The sequence below is a fragment of the Verticillium alfalfae genome, genomic scaffold (assembly GCF_000150825.1).
Source record: "Verticillium alfalfae VaMs.102 supercont1.11 genomic scaffold, whole genome shotgun sequence".
NCBI lineage: Eukaryota > Fungi > Ascomycota > Sordariomycetes > Glomerellales > Plectosphaerellaceae > Verticillium > Verticillium alfalfae.
The window spans coordinates 174546-189199 of NW_003315028.1; the positions used below are offsets into that span (position 1 = coordinate 174546).

The following is a 14654-nucleotide window of genomic DNA, read 5'->3' on the forward strand; positions in this document are numbered from 1 at the left end:
GGGAAGAGGAATTTATATTTTTGCTATGCAAGCTAGACAGAAGACAATGAAAATACATATGTACCGAGCTGAGTCAACTGTTAACAGTAAGAGAACGTCAGGATGGACAAAGAAAACTTGTAAGGCCGACGCGGACAACATCATCGTTTCTTGTGGAGGGCGATGTGGGTGTTTTTGGGCGTTGACCCCAGACATCGTAGAATCGCCACCAGTCTGTCAAGGATGCGAGAAAAGGGCCGGGATGCTTGTTCAGTCCATTTCTGTAACGATTCCTCACGATCCAAGCCAAGAGAAGTGTGGTTGTAATAAGAGGCCAGTGTTGGGCAAAAGCCTCGACTATTGACTCTGTGACACCGTGCATCGCGACACCCTGCTGCTCAGCGATATACCCGTACGGCTGCGCCACTCAGTGCTGTCAAGGTGCGACAAGGCCCCGGAAGTTCACGTTGCGGCGAGAAAAACGTGGGAAGTCGAGACAAAGATAGCGTGGGCCACAAGGGGGCTCTCGAAGGGTCTCACACCAAGCACAGGCTAGAGTGAAGTAGTCGGAGGCTTGTACCGAGAGTTTGGGTCGAAAAATAAAGCTGGGGTCAGTGGATGGAGGCTCTGATGGGTTGCGTGTGTGTGTGGGTGTGTGCCAGGCTATTTAAATGTCATGGTCGAGAAGATGTCTGCTCTCGGATCGAAGGTGGTGAGCGGACACATCAGATGAAATACAGTCAAACCGAGGAAGAGGGGCTCTGACCAGAAGATGCGTGGACTGACCACAATACATGCGTCAAGAGCAGCAACAAAGGTGTTCTGGCAGGCAATGCCGAATGCAGGGTGACATGCTTCGGCGAACAACAGGGAACGTGTCTCCGGCTGTTCGTCGCCCAGAGGATCGCGTGGCTGCCACACACACAACCCCCCCTGAGCTGAGCCCAGCTTGAGGCACAGCACAGCAAACAAGACGAGGGAGGGGCGGGGCGCGAAGTGTGTGGCCAACGGTCAGACCAGCGATGTCATCAGATCGGCATGATGCGTCGCATGGAGTCCGAGGTGTGCAGCAGGCCTCAGACGAAAGGGGGGCCCGAGGTGACATAGGTGGGGAGAATTCGGCAGATGCACCGGATGTCAGGACTTCATGACAGGTAGAAGGGCAGAAAGAGATGGGAGTCTGGAGGGGAGAAAGATAGAGAAGGGTGGGCTTGGTATCGTAATCTCATCACCCAAAGTTATCTGCATGGTGCCGCGGCCAAGCATGATAGACCCATGATGGGTCACGATGGAGTCGTAGGAGGAACCACGGCAGTTACCATCGCCAATGACTTGCCCCCAAAACTCATCAAGGACCCCAAAAACCCCGGTGGGCAGTCACCAACCCCGGCCTATCCTTTCGCTTGCCTCCGCGAACCAAAATTCTTCCCCGTCCATCTCTCCTTCCTCGTGCCGACTTCCTGGGCCGAAGGCCCACTCTTTTCTCGCATCTACTGTGCCTAGCTACTGACCAAGGCCTGACGAAGGAACGCTCCACACCACCTACTCACCCGCCAGCACTCGTCCGAGGCGCGCACAACTTGTCGTCCACTGACCAAAGATGGATTAGGGGGGGGCAGCCCCCCACAATCCCCAGATCTCTGTGCTTACCTTGCTAAGGGCAGGTGGGTTAGTGGTCTCGAGCACTGGCGAACGCCCCAGCTTCCGGGCTCAGGTGTTGTCGGAGTTTCCCCGCGACCTAGCCCTCAATGCTCTTACATGGCCCCCTGGTGCAATTGTCACTGGCGGGTGGTGGGGGCAGGCACGAAGGGATGGCTTTGGTGCGGCGGAAAACCCGAACCCCCTTTCACTCTCGCCGCTCTCGTCCATTCCCGTCACCACCAAAATCTGCCGAAAACCCTCCATCCCACTTCCTCCACCGCACCGCCAGCTCATCCGCAGGACAATGCACCTGGTCCTTCGGCAGATGTTTTCTCGACTCAGACCATGGCCCGAAACCGAGACGTAATGCCAGGCCCCCACCAGAAAGACTACAATACGCTCTCTTTTCCCCCACTCACCATCTCGCCGTAACATCCGAATTCCGTGATATCTCCAGATCCCATCTCTGACAGTGTCGCATTGCATTCTGCCAACCTCGAGACGGTCCGACAGACCGCTCGGAGAGCGTGGTCGCTTGGGGGCCGCCGCCAGTCAGCCGGGTCACATGCGTCCTCGTCCGTCAACCCCTTTATATCGGGCCCGAAGTTTAATAAACAAGACCGAAATGGGTATCTTTATTCTTCATACATCGAATCTGCATAGTCGCGACAACACACATGCTCGTTGCGACATCAAAGACTTCGCCTCGCCCAGGGAAGATTATTCATCGCCGGTACAAATGCTCAAACGAACGCCGCAGCCCCTCAGGCATCCTACTGCCGCCCGCCCGCTGCTGAGCTTCCGCCGCTCTCTTCAGCAGGGCGATGACGTCCCACACGTCTTCAACGTGGTACTTCATGGATTCCGCAATGTTTTCAACGTCAGGCTTCTGTGAGTACTTGAGCGCCCGCAAAGACTCGTTTGAACACCTCATCCGGTATGTTCTGCCCGAAGTGCCCGGGGCGGTCGGCACTCTTTTGCGGCATCTCGGAGAGGATGGAAAGGTTCAATTGCTGCCGCCTCTTTTTGCCAGGAGCTTGGCCACTGATCGGTGTGCCGGCCGTCTCGTGTCGCGCGTCGGACCTTCAGTGAACCTTATCACTGATTCTATGCATCGCCGCTTCGCCTCTTCCCTCGCCGCTTGCTTCTCATCATCCTTGCGCTTTCGCTTGGCTTGCCTTGACTCTCCCCGCTGAGTGTTCTGAAGGTTCGCTTCGGCGAACTCGTCCAAGTGACTCTCCTGCCTTGTAATCGGCCGGTTGACCTTGTCGATCTGCTTGTTCAGAGCCGTATAACTGTCTCCGACTGCCTTTTGAAGCTTCTGAATCATGATATCGAGACCATGTCGATCAAGCATAAGAGGCGACGCATCCGGTCCCATGTCCTGTTGTCTATTCGAAGCATTGGCAAACTCCTCGGCCGCGGCCCTCTCGAGTCTCCCAACCCAGACAAGCACACGCCGCAATAATTGCAATGTCTGACTGGTGTGCTCGGCATGTTCCGGTATTGCGTTCAACCGCCCCACTCCAACTGCCGACGCTCCCGCGAGGAACACGAGCTCTACTGTGTAGATTGCGAGAGGAATGATATTCCGGCGTATGTCCATGGCTACCTGACGTCGCGACTTGGCTGGCGTGCTACTGTCTGTTCCGAGCATTTTCATCGTGACTTCTTCGACATGATTGTCGACGCCCTCGATGTATTTGGGCACCAGGCTTTTGTCATTGCTGTCGGTGTCGCCGAAGTAATTGAACTGTTTGCGCGTACCGGGTCTACGCGGTATCGCCTTGCAGACTTTGGCCAGACATAGCATCTGTCTTCCCAAGCGACTGCAAGTCTCGCTCTCGTAACGCATCGCGACCGACAGAGGGTCATCAATGAGCCTGTTGTTCCAAGTCTCCATGCCGTGAATCCACTCTGGACTACCCAGCAAGTCGGTTATTCGCACAAGATACTTGCTGGAAACAGGTTTCGTCAATGGAGAGAAGCGTCTTGGGTCGAAACTGAGTACAACGAAGCGTCTGGGTACGGCTCATGGTCTTTGCGACGACACATGATCTGCTCGCTCGTTGGCTCATGCATGCAGCACTGGTGCTCGATAGAGACGAGCAGACGTATGACTCGATCCCAAGTACGGGGGACTCAATTTCATGGGAAGTTGGGTCAGCTTGAAGAATTTGGCTGCTGCGTCTTGGCTTAGGCGTTTGCGCATGCTCGCACTCTTTTGGTTCCGGCGTGACTGGCACCACCGGTGGCAATACTGCGTGGTCGGTAACATCTACTGACAGCGGTCGTGTCGCAAGTCTCTGTAGATTTTCTGTTGCCTCTCCAGCTGAATCTGCACTCGGCTCATCAATATCATCGTCACCAGAGGGGCCTGGATTCTTGGGGGCCTGCTGTAGAGGCTGGCTCAGGACAGCTTGCTCTGTCAGGTCCATTGTTGCTTCTCTTGGTTCGGATTCCCTTGGCACGGAACCATTTTCCATATCTCTTCCTCCAGCCATTGTTTGCACCGGTGCAGAAGGCGTCATATCATGTGCTTTCCCGGGCCACTGCTTGGAATCCTCTTCTTCCGTGGCTGTTACACGTGCGTGTTCGACCGTAGCGCATGCGGTCTCCCGCCGAATTTCTTCAACCATCAACGCTCCATTGGTGTGTGATACCTCTCCTTCACGATCTTCTTCCAGGAGGCGAGCCCGAGCTGTCTGCGAAGGTAGGTCGTTTGACTCAATCGGAGATTTATCCGTCGGTTCGGTCTGGCGTGGCGGCTCGCCGCCCACATCGTGTTCGGCAAAGGGCTGTGAGATCTTTCTTTGTATTCCTGGTCGTTGCGAAGGATTCAGAGGAAAGGGGCTGGGTGCCGCTGGTCCAGAGATCCCCCGTGGTGGCACAGCGAGGGCAGAGTTCAGGTGTTCTAGGTTCAGAGGAATGAACAGATCGTTTTCGACGTCGTCCATCAGGGGATGTAGCTCAACTAGTGCCTCTTCCCCATCGAGCTGCATTCTTTGACGTGGGTGTCCGCTTGTTACGAGTTCGGCATGCGGCGAGCTTCGAGGACGAGGCGTTGTCTAGGTAGGTCAACATGAGCAACATGTTCGACCAGGTGGCTATCCGTCGTCGAATCGACTTACGGGTAAGATTATGTTTGGTATATCGTTAGGTTCGTCATCGCTTGAGACGTCCCCATTGTCCAGTGCAGGGTTGTCGGCTGTGGTGAGGTGGATCGCCGGAGTGGAAGGTTCGTCGAAGCTGCTGTCAATGGTATTAAAGAGTGCCCTGGTCAGCTGAGCTATCATTGGGCGAGCCATGGTTTGAATCGATGCCTCGAGCTGCAACTAAGTATCGTACGCCAAAGGATTTGAAGGGCGCGATTGAGCAGCCATGCCGTTACGATCGCTGGTTCGTGGTGTCGAGGCAGTCGCGAAATGCGGAGGGATAAGATTGACATCGCGACGTTCGACACCGGTAGCGACTGGCAAGGTACCTGATTGACCTGAGGAGCTAGGTAGGTACGCCTGAGGGGTTTCTGCAAGGGGCGGAGAGCTTCTTCAATCCAGACACATCATTGGCTGGCACATGGTGGTCGGCACCTGCCCCGGCACAACTCCGTGTGGGTGGTTATCATCTTGGTAAGTAGCACTGTACTCGTGATGGCTTCATAACAGCACCACCATCTGCACCATTGTCGACCGTGATAGCTGTTCTGCGGTAGAATTAGTTTAATATCGTGCTCTTATGAGCTTCTCAAGTGAGTTGAACTATTTCCCGACATCGAGACAATCCGTATCCAATAATCATAGCACCTATGGGTGGTCGGTCAGTCTTGCGTAGGGCCTTGTCCAGAGCATCAGTACCAAAAGTTGGTCCACCAGCGGGCACTACGCTCTATTTCAGCCAGTCGGTTCGAGTATCGTTCTTGAGCTACCAGCGCATATTTCCAGGTATTTTGGTCACCTGGCTGTTTCATGATCCCTAACACCTTGGCAAATGGACCTGAAGCCTTGACCCGGGATCGGCGCTCCATCATGCGGCTCATCTACACCACACGGGACTTGGCCCATTCTGTGCAACCTCCCCGCAGACGCCTGGTCCCGGGGACGAATCGAGCCCCTTCAAGCACTATCTCGTCCAAAGAGGAGCATGTGTCGCTGGATGCTGCTCCACAAACCACGACCCATTGACCCCCTTTCTATTCCGGCTGAATTGCCAATGACGATCAATCACCATGGGCTGAACCGTTTCGACACAACACCACGGGGCTCTCGGTTCGCCGGAAGTGCCCTGTCGTGACTCCTTGGCTCGTCCGTTCTCATATGACAACATTCATAAGGAAAATGTTGAGACTATATATTGACCACCTCGACCATTCATCTCGTCTCGTCCCAGTTCATCCAACCAGAGTCAGCATCCCTATCATCAAACATTGACACCACGCAGTTGATCGCCTCGCAAATTTTCAGCATGCTTTTACTCGGTGCCACAATTCTCCTGCTCGGCCAGGCGGCCGCCTCACCCATGGAAGTCACCGCCCGTCAGGCCAACTGTCCCCCGATCCACGTCTTCGGCGCTCGTGAGACTACCGTTTCGCCAGGTTTCGGCTCTGCTGGCACCGTCGTCAACTCCATTATCCAAGCCAACCCCGGCACAACTTCCGAGGCCATCGTGTATCCGGCATGTGGCGGCCAGGCCAGCTGCGGCGGCGTCCAGTATGCCGACTCCGCCCGCCAGGGCACTGCTGCCGTGGCCACTGCTGTGAACGCCTTCAACCAGCGATGCCCAGACTCGCAGATCATCCTCGTTGGCTACTCTCAGGGTGGCCAGATCATGGACAATGCATACTGCGGCGGCGGCGACACGAGCGCCGGTATCACCGACACAAGCATTCCCATCTCTGCATCAGCACAGCAGATGATCCGCGCCGCTATCATGATGGGCAGCCCTCGCTTCGTCGCTGGCCAGTCTCAGAATGTTGGCGACTGTCTCGCCCAGGGCGTAGGTGTACTCCTTCCATCACTGCTGTGATATCGACTAATACTTGTCAGTTCGCGGCCCGCCCGGCCAGCTTCCAGTGCCCCTTTGCGGCGAATATCCAGTCGTACTGTGATGCACCTGACCCATTCTGCTGCAACGGCAACGACGCCGTGCGCCACCAGCAGTATGGTACTATCTTTGGCGCAGAGGCTTTGACATTCGTTAATAGCAAGTTGGCTTAAAGGGTGGGGAACCAGGATTGTATTTTTTTCAAGTTCATATCCAGAACTTTGATGAATTGATGACTTTGGCTTGGTGTTGATCAACCAAGGGCCTGTGATTTCACTTTTTATCGGTTTGCGCAGCGCAATTGCAACATCCGATCATCTGATGGTCTTCATAATCATCAACAGACGCTCTGGGCTTTGCGGCACATGGCTGCAGCTGAAAACCCATCCAGCCTTCCAAGAGCATATAATAAGGCCGTAGGTGCCGATTGTGGAGAACACCAAGCGTAGGCCAAGACGAGAAAGTGGTACATGTCTAGCCGGTGATCCTTCGTCAACTTGGCGATACCCAATTTTGGTTTTAGTAAGTGAATGTGACCAAAATCGGAGGCAACATATGGATTGAGACTCATTAGTCTGAACAATCCAGGCCTTGGCTTGTGAGTTTGTCGTCATTCGCCAAGTAAGGCTGACCTGTCTCATATCAGTGCCATTTGGTCAGTCTTCATGGCACTCTATCTCATCGACTATTGCCGGGACACATTCTTGTAATCTTCAACATTTCATGAGTGGATGAAATCATTGTCTCCTGAGTTTCTGTTCATTTTCTGGTTTTCTCAAAGCTTCTACGACACATCTCCAATATGCGTGTTCCAACTATTGCATTGGCGTTCTTTCTGGCCACCACAGTGCCTTCGGTACAAGCAGATGATGGTGGCCTAGCCTTCACTGGCCCAGATCCAGATTCACCCCTCAATCTCTCTTCGAACGCTATTAAGATCTCCTGGACAATTGATCGAGCTAGGAGCATCGGTAATTGGCAGCACTGGCGCTCATTCGACCTGCATTACATCACCTTGACCAGCGGGGGCACGACAGTCGACTACACCATTGGCAGAAACATCAGCATCCCTGACGGCGAAAGCAGCTTCACATGGAATCCCTCGAGCATCTTGGAAGGACTTAATGATAGCGGTAATGGTGATCTTTGGCTCGAGGACGGCGAGGAACACTATTTTGAGGCGCGGATCAAAAACATGGGCAGGTGGGGGGCAACGACGGTGCCGAGCGAGAAGTATGCTGTGGAAGGCTATGATCGGATTGGAAGCTTGGCTGCCGAGTTGAATTCTTCATTTCTCAAGATGGCGGTTGGGCTGGCTATTTCAGGTGCTTGGATAGCCCTCTTCTAGACCACCTCGTATTGCAGGTCAGAATCTAGAGTACGGAATGAGGAGAAATGCTTCAGCGAGCACATTTCTGTGTGATTGGACTTGCATTTCACTGCAGGCTCCGTGCCCTTGATTATATTGTGACCTCTCTCGGGTTGAATATGACTATCTTCGCCATGGTCGATCTTATAGCTCTGTCAAACCAATATGCTTTTCAATGGTTCATTTAGCAAGACCACCTTACAGGCCATGTTCAATCGATCCGTCCTGTCTGTGCAAAACAACCCATGTGCCCCGTTCTCCATACCAAACCACGATCTGCCAATGCTCTCCGCTCAGAGCTTCGTGCGGCGCTGTCTCTTTGCGAGGGGATGGGTACCCTGTCCTTGTCTTTTCTTACCTACAGAGCGAGGAACCGCCTCCTGTAAACCGTCGTCGCTCAGCGCATCCAGTTCGGCCAGAAAACCTAGCATGGGGAACTGCCATCCCGCCGTCAGCGTCTTTTGTCACAGCCGGAGCCTGCAGAGTTGGTCGACCCGGCCGATGTGCCTCTCTTGGCTTTGCCAGACGACCTGACGTCCATCGTCTGTCGTGAAGCCTGACAGGAGTCTGGTGTGGGGGCTCGATGAGGGCCTGCGTCCCATGTCGACGCCTCCAACTACACCCTCCACTGTAGGGTGAGGCTCAATGAGAATTGAAAGGCTCCCTCAGGGTCGGCCTTGATGTGCCGAGCCGTACATACATATCCACGCTGCCTGCAATGAGACTTGGGCCTACGACAAGTCGATCATGGGTCAATTGCAAGGTCTGTATATAAATTGCCTAGAGGTGATAGGCAACATCCGTCCTTTATGTGATCCGTGAGGTTGATATGGTCCAACCAACCTGCCACGTGATTGGTCTAGTATCCAGCAGGATGGCTTATACGACCAATGCGGCGATGATGTATGAGAGCCGCATATACGCGTACACGCGAGACGCTCACACTGTAAGCAACCACTTGCTTGCCTGAATGACGGCAACTTGAATCCTCAAGCTGCGATTGAGGATAATAACATACACGCGCCATTGAAACGCGTCTTTGCTCGTTCTTGATCTCGAAATCGCAACCACCACACAGATAGATCGCAATGTCGATTCCCACATCCAAGCTGCTCCGCCGCGCCTGCAATCACTTGTCAATCCCCCCGGGTCGCAGGTTCGCAACGACTCTGGCAGATACGCATTGCCAGGAATTCACCCTCCCCGATGGCCGGACTCTAGGGTTTGCCGAATACGGCGATCCTCGAGGTCAACCTCTCCTGTACTTCCACGGCTTCCCTTCCTCGCGCCTCGAGGCGTCGGTCATGGACGACATGGCTCGTCAACGCAAGATCCGCCTTCTGGCCCTCGACAGACCGGGCTTCGGCCGCTCGTCCACCCAACCAGGACAACGAATTCTCGACTGGCCGACCGATGTCGTTGCTTTCGCAACGGGCCAGAATATTGACCGCTTCGCCGTCATGGGCGCTTCCGGCGGTGGCCCCTACGCACTCGCTTGCGCCCGGGCGCTGCCCCGCGAAATGCTCACGGGCGTGGGACTCTTCGCCAGCGGTCCACCTTGGTGGGCAGGGCGGCAGCACATGTCTCTGACCCGGAGGGTGACAAGCCGAATGGCGAACCAGTGGCCGTGGGGCTTGACGATCTTGCTGCAGGGGCTCGTTGACACGGCGCGATGGCTCCTGGGCACCGCAGTGATCCGAAAGCGACTCGATGCATGGCTTCAGGAGGAACAAAATAAGACTAAACCTGAACCCACTTCGGAAACATCAGAGCCGCAGCGGCCCATCTCAGAAGCGAGAGACAATCTGCTACGAATGCTGATTGACGAGCCGTTCAGACAGGGGTGCGAAGCGACAGTCCATGAGGCGAAGCTCCTATCGGCCGACAGTTGGGGCTTCGACATTGAGGATGTTGGGTATGAAGGCGTGCACGTCTGGCATGGAGCGAAAGACAAAAACGCACCGATCCCCTTGATACGACACATGGTTGACAGGCTACCACACTGTAGGTTCACGGAACTGAGCGATGACACCCACTACACAATGTTTCAACATATGGCTGGGGCACTGGACGATCTTATCCCGAAAGAGGCTCCATAACCAAGACATAATTAAGATATCAAGCGTGGTTGGCAGTCCGTTGTCGACGCTCACATGCATGCACTTCGCCACTCATGTTGGCCCGACCTCATAACTGTTGTCTCGGACCAATAAACATGGAACTCTTTTTCCAAACAGCGTCAGTTGCAATGGACCCCGAGGCTTGTGTTTCAACCAGGGGCGGTTCGCGACCGCCTCAGCGACGCCGAAATCACATGTGTCATTCGGACCAGAGTATCAGCCTTGCCATCCTTGCTCTTAAGCTCAGTATGTGACGCGGTCTCGGCACGGGCGTGGACCATGCCCACTTGCACATGCTCCATTCTGAATTTAGTCCGCAGTGACCGTTGCTACAGCGCACTCCCTTAGTCATAGGACAGCTTTCTGGGCAGATTCTGGAAGCTTGTAAGCTTTGCGAGTCATGAATGTCGGCGCACCATGTGTAGCAATGCAGTGGGGGGAGGAGTCAGGCATTGCATGAAGGTGATGTCGACAGGGCTGGATAAATTGCATGACTTTACGTCAAAGCGACATACGCGCTGCATTTCTAAAAGTCTAAAATGCCCTCCCGTTTTAAAACAAATGCTCAGTTGCTATAAGCAGGGTAGTCGGTGTACTTGATGGCGGGGTCCTCGAACGGTCCGTAAAATCGGCTGCGATCGTAGTCGGCCAGCGGTAGGCCCTTGCGCAGCCTCTCAGGAAGATCCGGGTTGCTGATGAAGTACCGACCATAGGCGATGGCGTCGTACTTCCCGCTCTCGATGACACCCCAGGAGTTCTGGTCGTCAAAGCCACCTGCCGAGAGGAAGGGCGTGCTGCCAAAGATCTTGCGGAAGCCCGAGAGGTCGACGTTGGGCAGGTTCCAGGAGTTGAGAAATTTCTGCTTCTCTTCCTCGGAGAAGATCTGCTCGTAGCGGGGCTCGATAAAGCTGACGTAGGAAAGGTTGGGAAGACGCTCCTTGAGGCCCCTGGGAGAAAGTGGTTCCACGTCTCGACACGCTGCTCGCTGCGCGCCTGGTTGAAGAGGCCAAAAGGGCGACAGGCGGATAGCGAGGTTTTCCTGGCCAACATCCTGGGCGAGTTTCTCCATGAGCTCAAACACAAAGGTGCATCGCTTCTCGGGCGAGCCGCCGTACGCGTCGGTCCGTTTGTTCGAGTTGGAGCTGAGGAACTGCTCAGGGAGATAGCCGTTGCCGGCGTGAAGCTCAACGCCATCAAAGCCGACCTCGATTGCCCTCTTGGCGGCATTGCGATAGTCCTCAATAGTTCTCTGGATATGCTCGTGCGTCAACTCAATGGGCGGGTGGTCGGCTATTTTGACGGGAGTTGATGTGTGGGGTGGAGGGTAGGGAAAGGTTTCATTGGGATCATCCCATGGCACTGCTGACGGAGCCACAATGGGGGTTCCCGTGAGGTGCGGGATGTTGGCCCGGCCCGAGTGCCAGAGCTGAGCGTAAATGAAGGCTCCTTTGGCATGGACACCCTCGACGACCTTTTTCCAGCCTTCGGCTTGTTCTTGGGTGAAAATGCCGGGGACGCCAGGCATGCCGTTGCCCTTGAAATACTATTGTTAGAATGATACTTGACGAAACAAGTTTCAGTACGACAAGTGGCTTGCATACCTCGAGTGAGGGGGGGAGGCCCTCAGAGATAATCAGGCCACCATCCGTCGCGCGTTGAGAGTAGTACTCAGCCACGGCATCATTAGGAAGCCAGACGCGGTTCGGGTTCTCGAGGGTGGAGTTGACGTTGACAGGTGTTCCGCGGTTCCGGGTCAGTGGTGCATGCACGACTCGGTGCTTGAGCTCGATCTTGCCATTGGCGATCTTGAGGGGCTGGAAGAGTTGGGACTCGGACCCCGTGATGAGAGCGTCACCCATGTTTGGCTCGAGGTCTGATGAAAGGCACGGCCGCGTTCGTTGGTCTGTATTGTGCGCTCTGACTGCGTGAATAGAAGGATAGAGTTTTCACAACAAAATCGGTAAGATGCTGTGCGGCGATGGGTATCAGCAGGTGATATGCAACAGATGTGACAGGTTACGTCGCCAGAACATCAGCAAAGAAGGGCAATTTACCTGGAGGCCAGTAGATTTATGAGAAGACCCAGACTGATTCTCCAGGACGCCCCATCATTCCTCCCCACACTATGTCGCATTAGGAGGCTTCGATGTCGCATGCAGTTCGTGTGCGGCGAAACACCAAGAGTTCCTGGGATGAAGAGATGCTGGTTGGTCAAAAATCACTCAGATCAACATGTCTTCGCCAGGTAATCCAAGTGCTCTGCAGCAGATACCCCTGATGGTGTTATGCATCTCATGATGATGAACCCATCAGGAAGCGAGGTTGGTCACTGCCGGACGGTGACCCTCCTCCTTGGTCTCTTGGCAATGGGACATGTCCCCTGTCTTTTCATCTGATTTTCAGGGGTCTTCGGCCGGATCCCCGTGCCGGCTGCATGACCCCTGCCAACCTCTTCATCCAAGATCAAGAGGCGCTTTTCCCCGTCGCATCTCTTGCCCGCTTAGTCCCGTCTTCCGCCGTTTCTTCGACCAGCTTTGACGTAGCCGAACAGGACAAGACCGTGCTTCGAATGCTGGCCTCGATCTGGGCCAACGAAGAATACGTCCCATTCCTTTTTTCGACCCCTACTGCATCCTTGTACCAAGACCTGCAGCCGTTGCTGCTACGTTACTGCAGTAAGGGTTAATATGATTCATTTCATCTTCAAGACCCGACATGACCTTTTGTTCCAGATTTCTTCAGCAGTGCCCGCTGATCTCGTGACCCTGGGTCGATCTCAAGGGCCGCCCCCCCTTACCTGCAGCAGACTCCCGTCTTTTACAAAGTAAGCTTGTAAGGCTGCCTGTCTTTCCGGTTTCCTTTTTTCCACCTTGCCGCTTTTCCATCTTACTAGAGATTGAATCATTGTCGCCATGAGTTATCCAGGTGCGGCACCGCCGCCGGCCGGCGTCGTGGCAGATGTCGACAACCCGCAGGATGTGTTGAGGACAGTCACCTACGTCACGCAGGGTCTGACCGTTTTCTTTTCCACCCTTTTCATCGCCGCACGTCTGTATTCCAAGACCAAGGTCATGGGCGGCATTGTGAGCTGGGACGACTGTGAGACTCCACGTTTTCTCCCCCCCCCCCCCCAAAAAAAAAAAAGAAAAGCAATGTTGGAACTGACAAGACATGATCAGATGCGACATACTCTTCATGGGTAACAACCATTGACCCTATGGATCCATGCAGACGAACACTGACAGGAACAGGTCCTCATGATCGGGTATTGCATCACCGCATGTTTTAGTGAGTCGGTCGTTGTGCAGTGCTCCAGAGAGATATACCTTGACTTACACGCGAGTCAGTGACATACTATGGTGCCGGCCTTAATCAATGGGACGTCCGAGTGGAAGACATTCAGCCATTCTTCAAGGTACGCCCGATGATTTCCCTTGCTATCGCGTTGCACAACCTCGTCTCTAACATGGTCGCCACCAGTCCGGCTACGCAGCAACGATCTTCTACGCCCCCATGGCCCTCACCGTCAAGCTCGCCCTGATGCTCATCATCCTCCGCGTCTTCGGCTCCGTACACAAAAAGGTCATGATTGGCATGTACGCCTTCATCGGCATGATTGTCATCTACTATGGCCTCGGCATTTTCATCAAGATATTCGTCTGCTGGCCCATCTCGGCCTACTGGCACGGCCACACGGAGAAGTGCCTCGACCAGAGCGCCATCATCACGGCCGACGCCATCATCAGCGTCCTCAGCGACCTCGTCATCCTGCTGCTGCCTCTGCCGCTGACCTGGTCGCTGCAGTTGCCGCGGAAGAAGAGGCTCCGAGTGATCGGCATGCTGTGCGCCGGTGGCGTCGCCACAGGGTTCAGCGTGTACCGCCTCATCCTCATTCTCAAGGACGGCAAGTCTAGGAACCAGACCATCGTCTTTACGAAGGTCGTTTTGTCGGGGTGAGTAGTGCCATAGTCAGCCAATCGACCGATCGGGGGCTTGAGTGACGAAACAATATCCTCTTGGTGTTCCATGCTAACGAGTGACCAGCAACGCCGAGGCTGGCATCGGTCTTATCTGCGCCTGTCTGCCGGCGATCAACGCTCTGTGGACGCGTAAGATCAAGAGCTCCTCTGCCTACGCTGGGTACGCTGCCCATGACAGCCGCTCCGGCCTCGACGGGTCGCAGCACGGCGGCATCATGTTGACGCGGTCGGTGCACATTCATTCGTCCAAGAGCGCGAAGGAGACCACGGATTATGGGTTGGGCAACGACGAGGCGGGCTTGACGTCAAATATTCAGGCCAACCCCCACAGCAGCCGTGACAGCAACAGGTCAGATTCGCTGAAATAACAAGCATGTTCCGTTCGAGCATTTTCTCGTTAGTAGGTTCGTGTACTTTTCACGCATTCATTCCGGGTTGTACAGCGTTGCATGATAGGTAGAAAAGGTCGTAATGTAAGGAGGAGTCCAGTTTGCTTGACGGAGGCTGGCTGATCATGTCTGTTCC

General features: G+C 54.6%; 5 protein-coding genes across 5 annotated transcripts; 3 read left to right on the top strand and 2 right to left on the bottom strand.

Annotated features, from left to right (window-relative positions):
* Positions 1–2344: 2344 nt before the first annotated feature.
* On the bottom strand, positions 2345–4928 carry VDBG_07890 (predicted protein; the record flags this gene model as incomplete). Its single annotated transcript, XM_003001585.1, has 4 exons — positions 2345–2606; positions 2715–3542; positions 3907–4688; positions 4752–4928. 4 exons carry the CDS (start codon positions 4926–4928, stop codon positions 2345–2347), a joined length of 2049 nt encoding a protein of 682 aa, XP_003001631.1.
* A 1153-nt stretch (positions 4929–6081) lies between these two features.
* On the top strand, positions 6082–8083 carry VDBG_07891 (acetylxylan esterase; the record flags this gene model as incomplete). Its single annotated transcript, XM_003001586.1, has 4 exons — positions 6082–6612; positions 6663–6823; positions 7624–7893; positions 8026–8083. The coding sequence occupies 4 exons, from the start codon at positions 6082–6084 to the stop codon at positions 8081–8083; spliced, it is 1020 nt and encodes a 339-aa protein (XP_003001632.1).
* A 1034-nt stretch (positions 8084–9117) lies between these two features.
* VDBG_07892 (alpha/beta hydrolase) lies at positions 9118–10553 on the top strand (the record flags this gene model as incomplete). The annotated part of the gene is made up of 3 exons (XM_003001587.1): positions 9118–10033; positions 10267–10395; positions 10504–10553. 3 exons carry the CDS (start codon positions 9118–9120, stop codon positions 10551–10553), a joined length of 1095 nt encoding a protein of 364 aa, XP_003001633.1.
* A 161-nt stretch (positions 10554–10714) lies between these two features.
* Positions 10715–12008, bottom strand: VDBG_07893 (12-oxophytodienoate reductase; the record flags this gene model as incomplete). The annotated part of the gene is made up of 2 exons (XM_003001588.1): positions 10715–11692; positions 11751–12008. 2 exons carry the CDS (start codon positions 12006–12008, stop codon positions 10715–10717), a joined length of 1236 nt encoding a protein of 411 aa, XP_003001634.1.
* A 1053-nt stretch (positions 12009–13061) lies between these two features.
* VDBG_07894 (integral membrane protein) lies at positions 13062–14497 on the top strand (the record flags this gene model as incomplete). The annotated part of the gene is made up of 6 exons (XM_003001589.1): positions 13062–13248; positions 13329–13348; positions 13401–13437; positions 13497–13564; positions 13630–14102; positions 14194–14497. 6 exons carry the CDS (start codon positions 13062–13064, stop codon positions 14495–14497), a joined length of 1089 nt encoding a protein of 362 aa, XP_003001635.1.
* Positions 14498–14654: the final 157 nt, after the last annotated feature.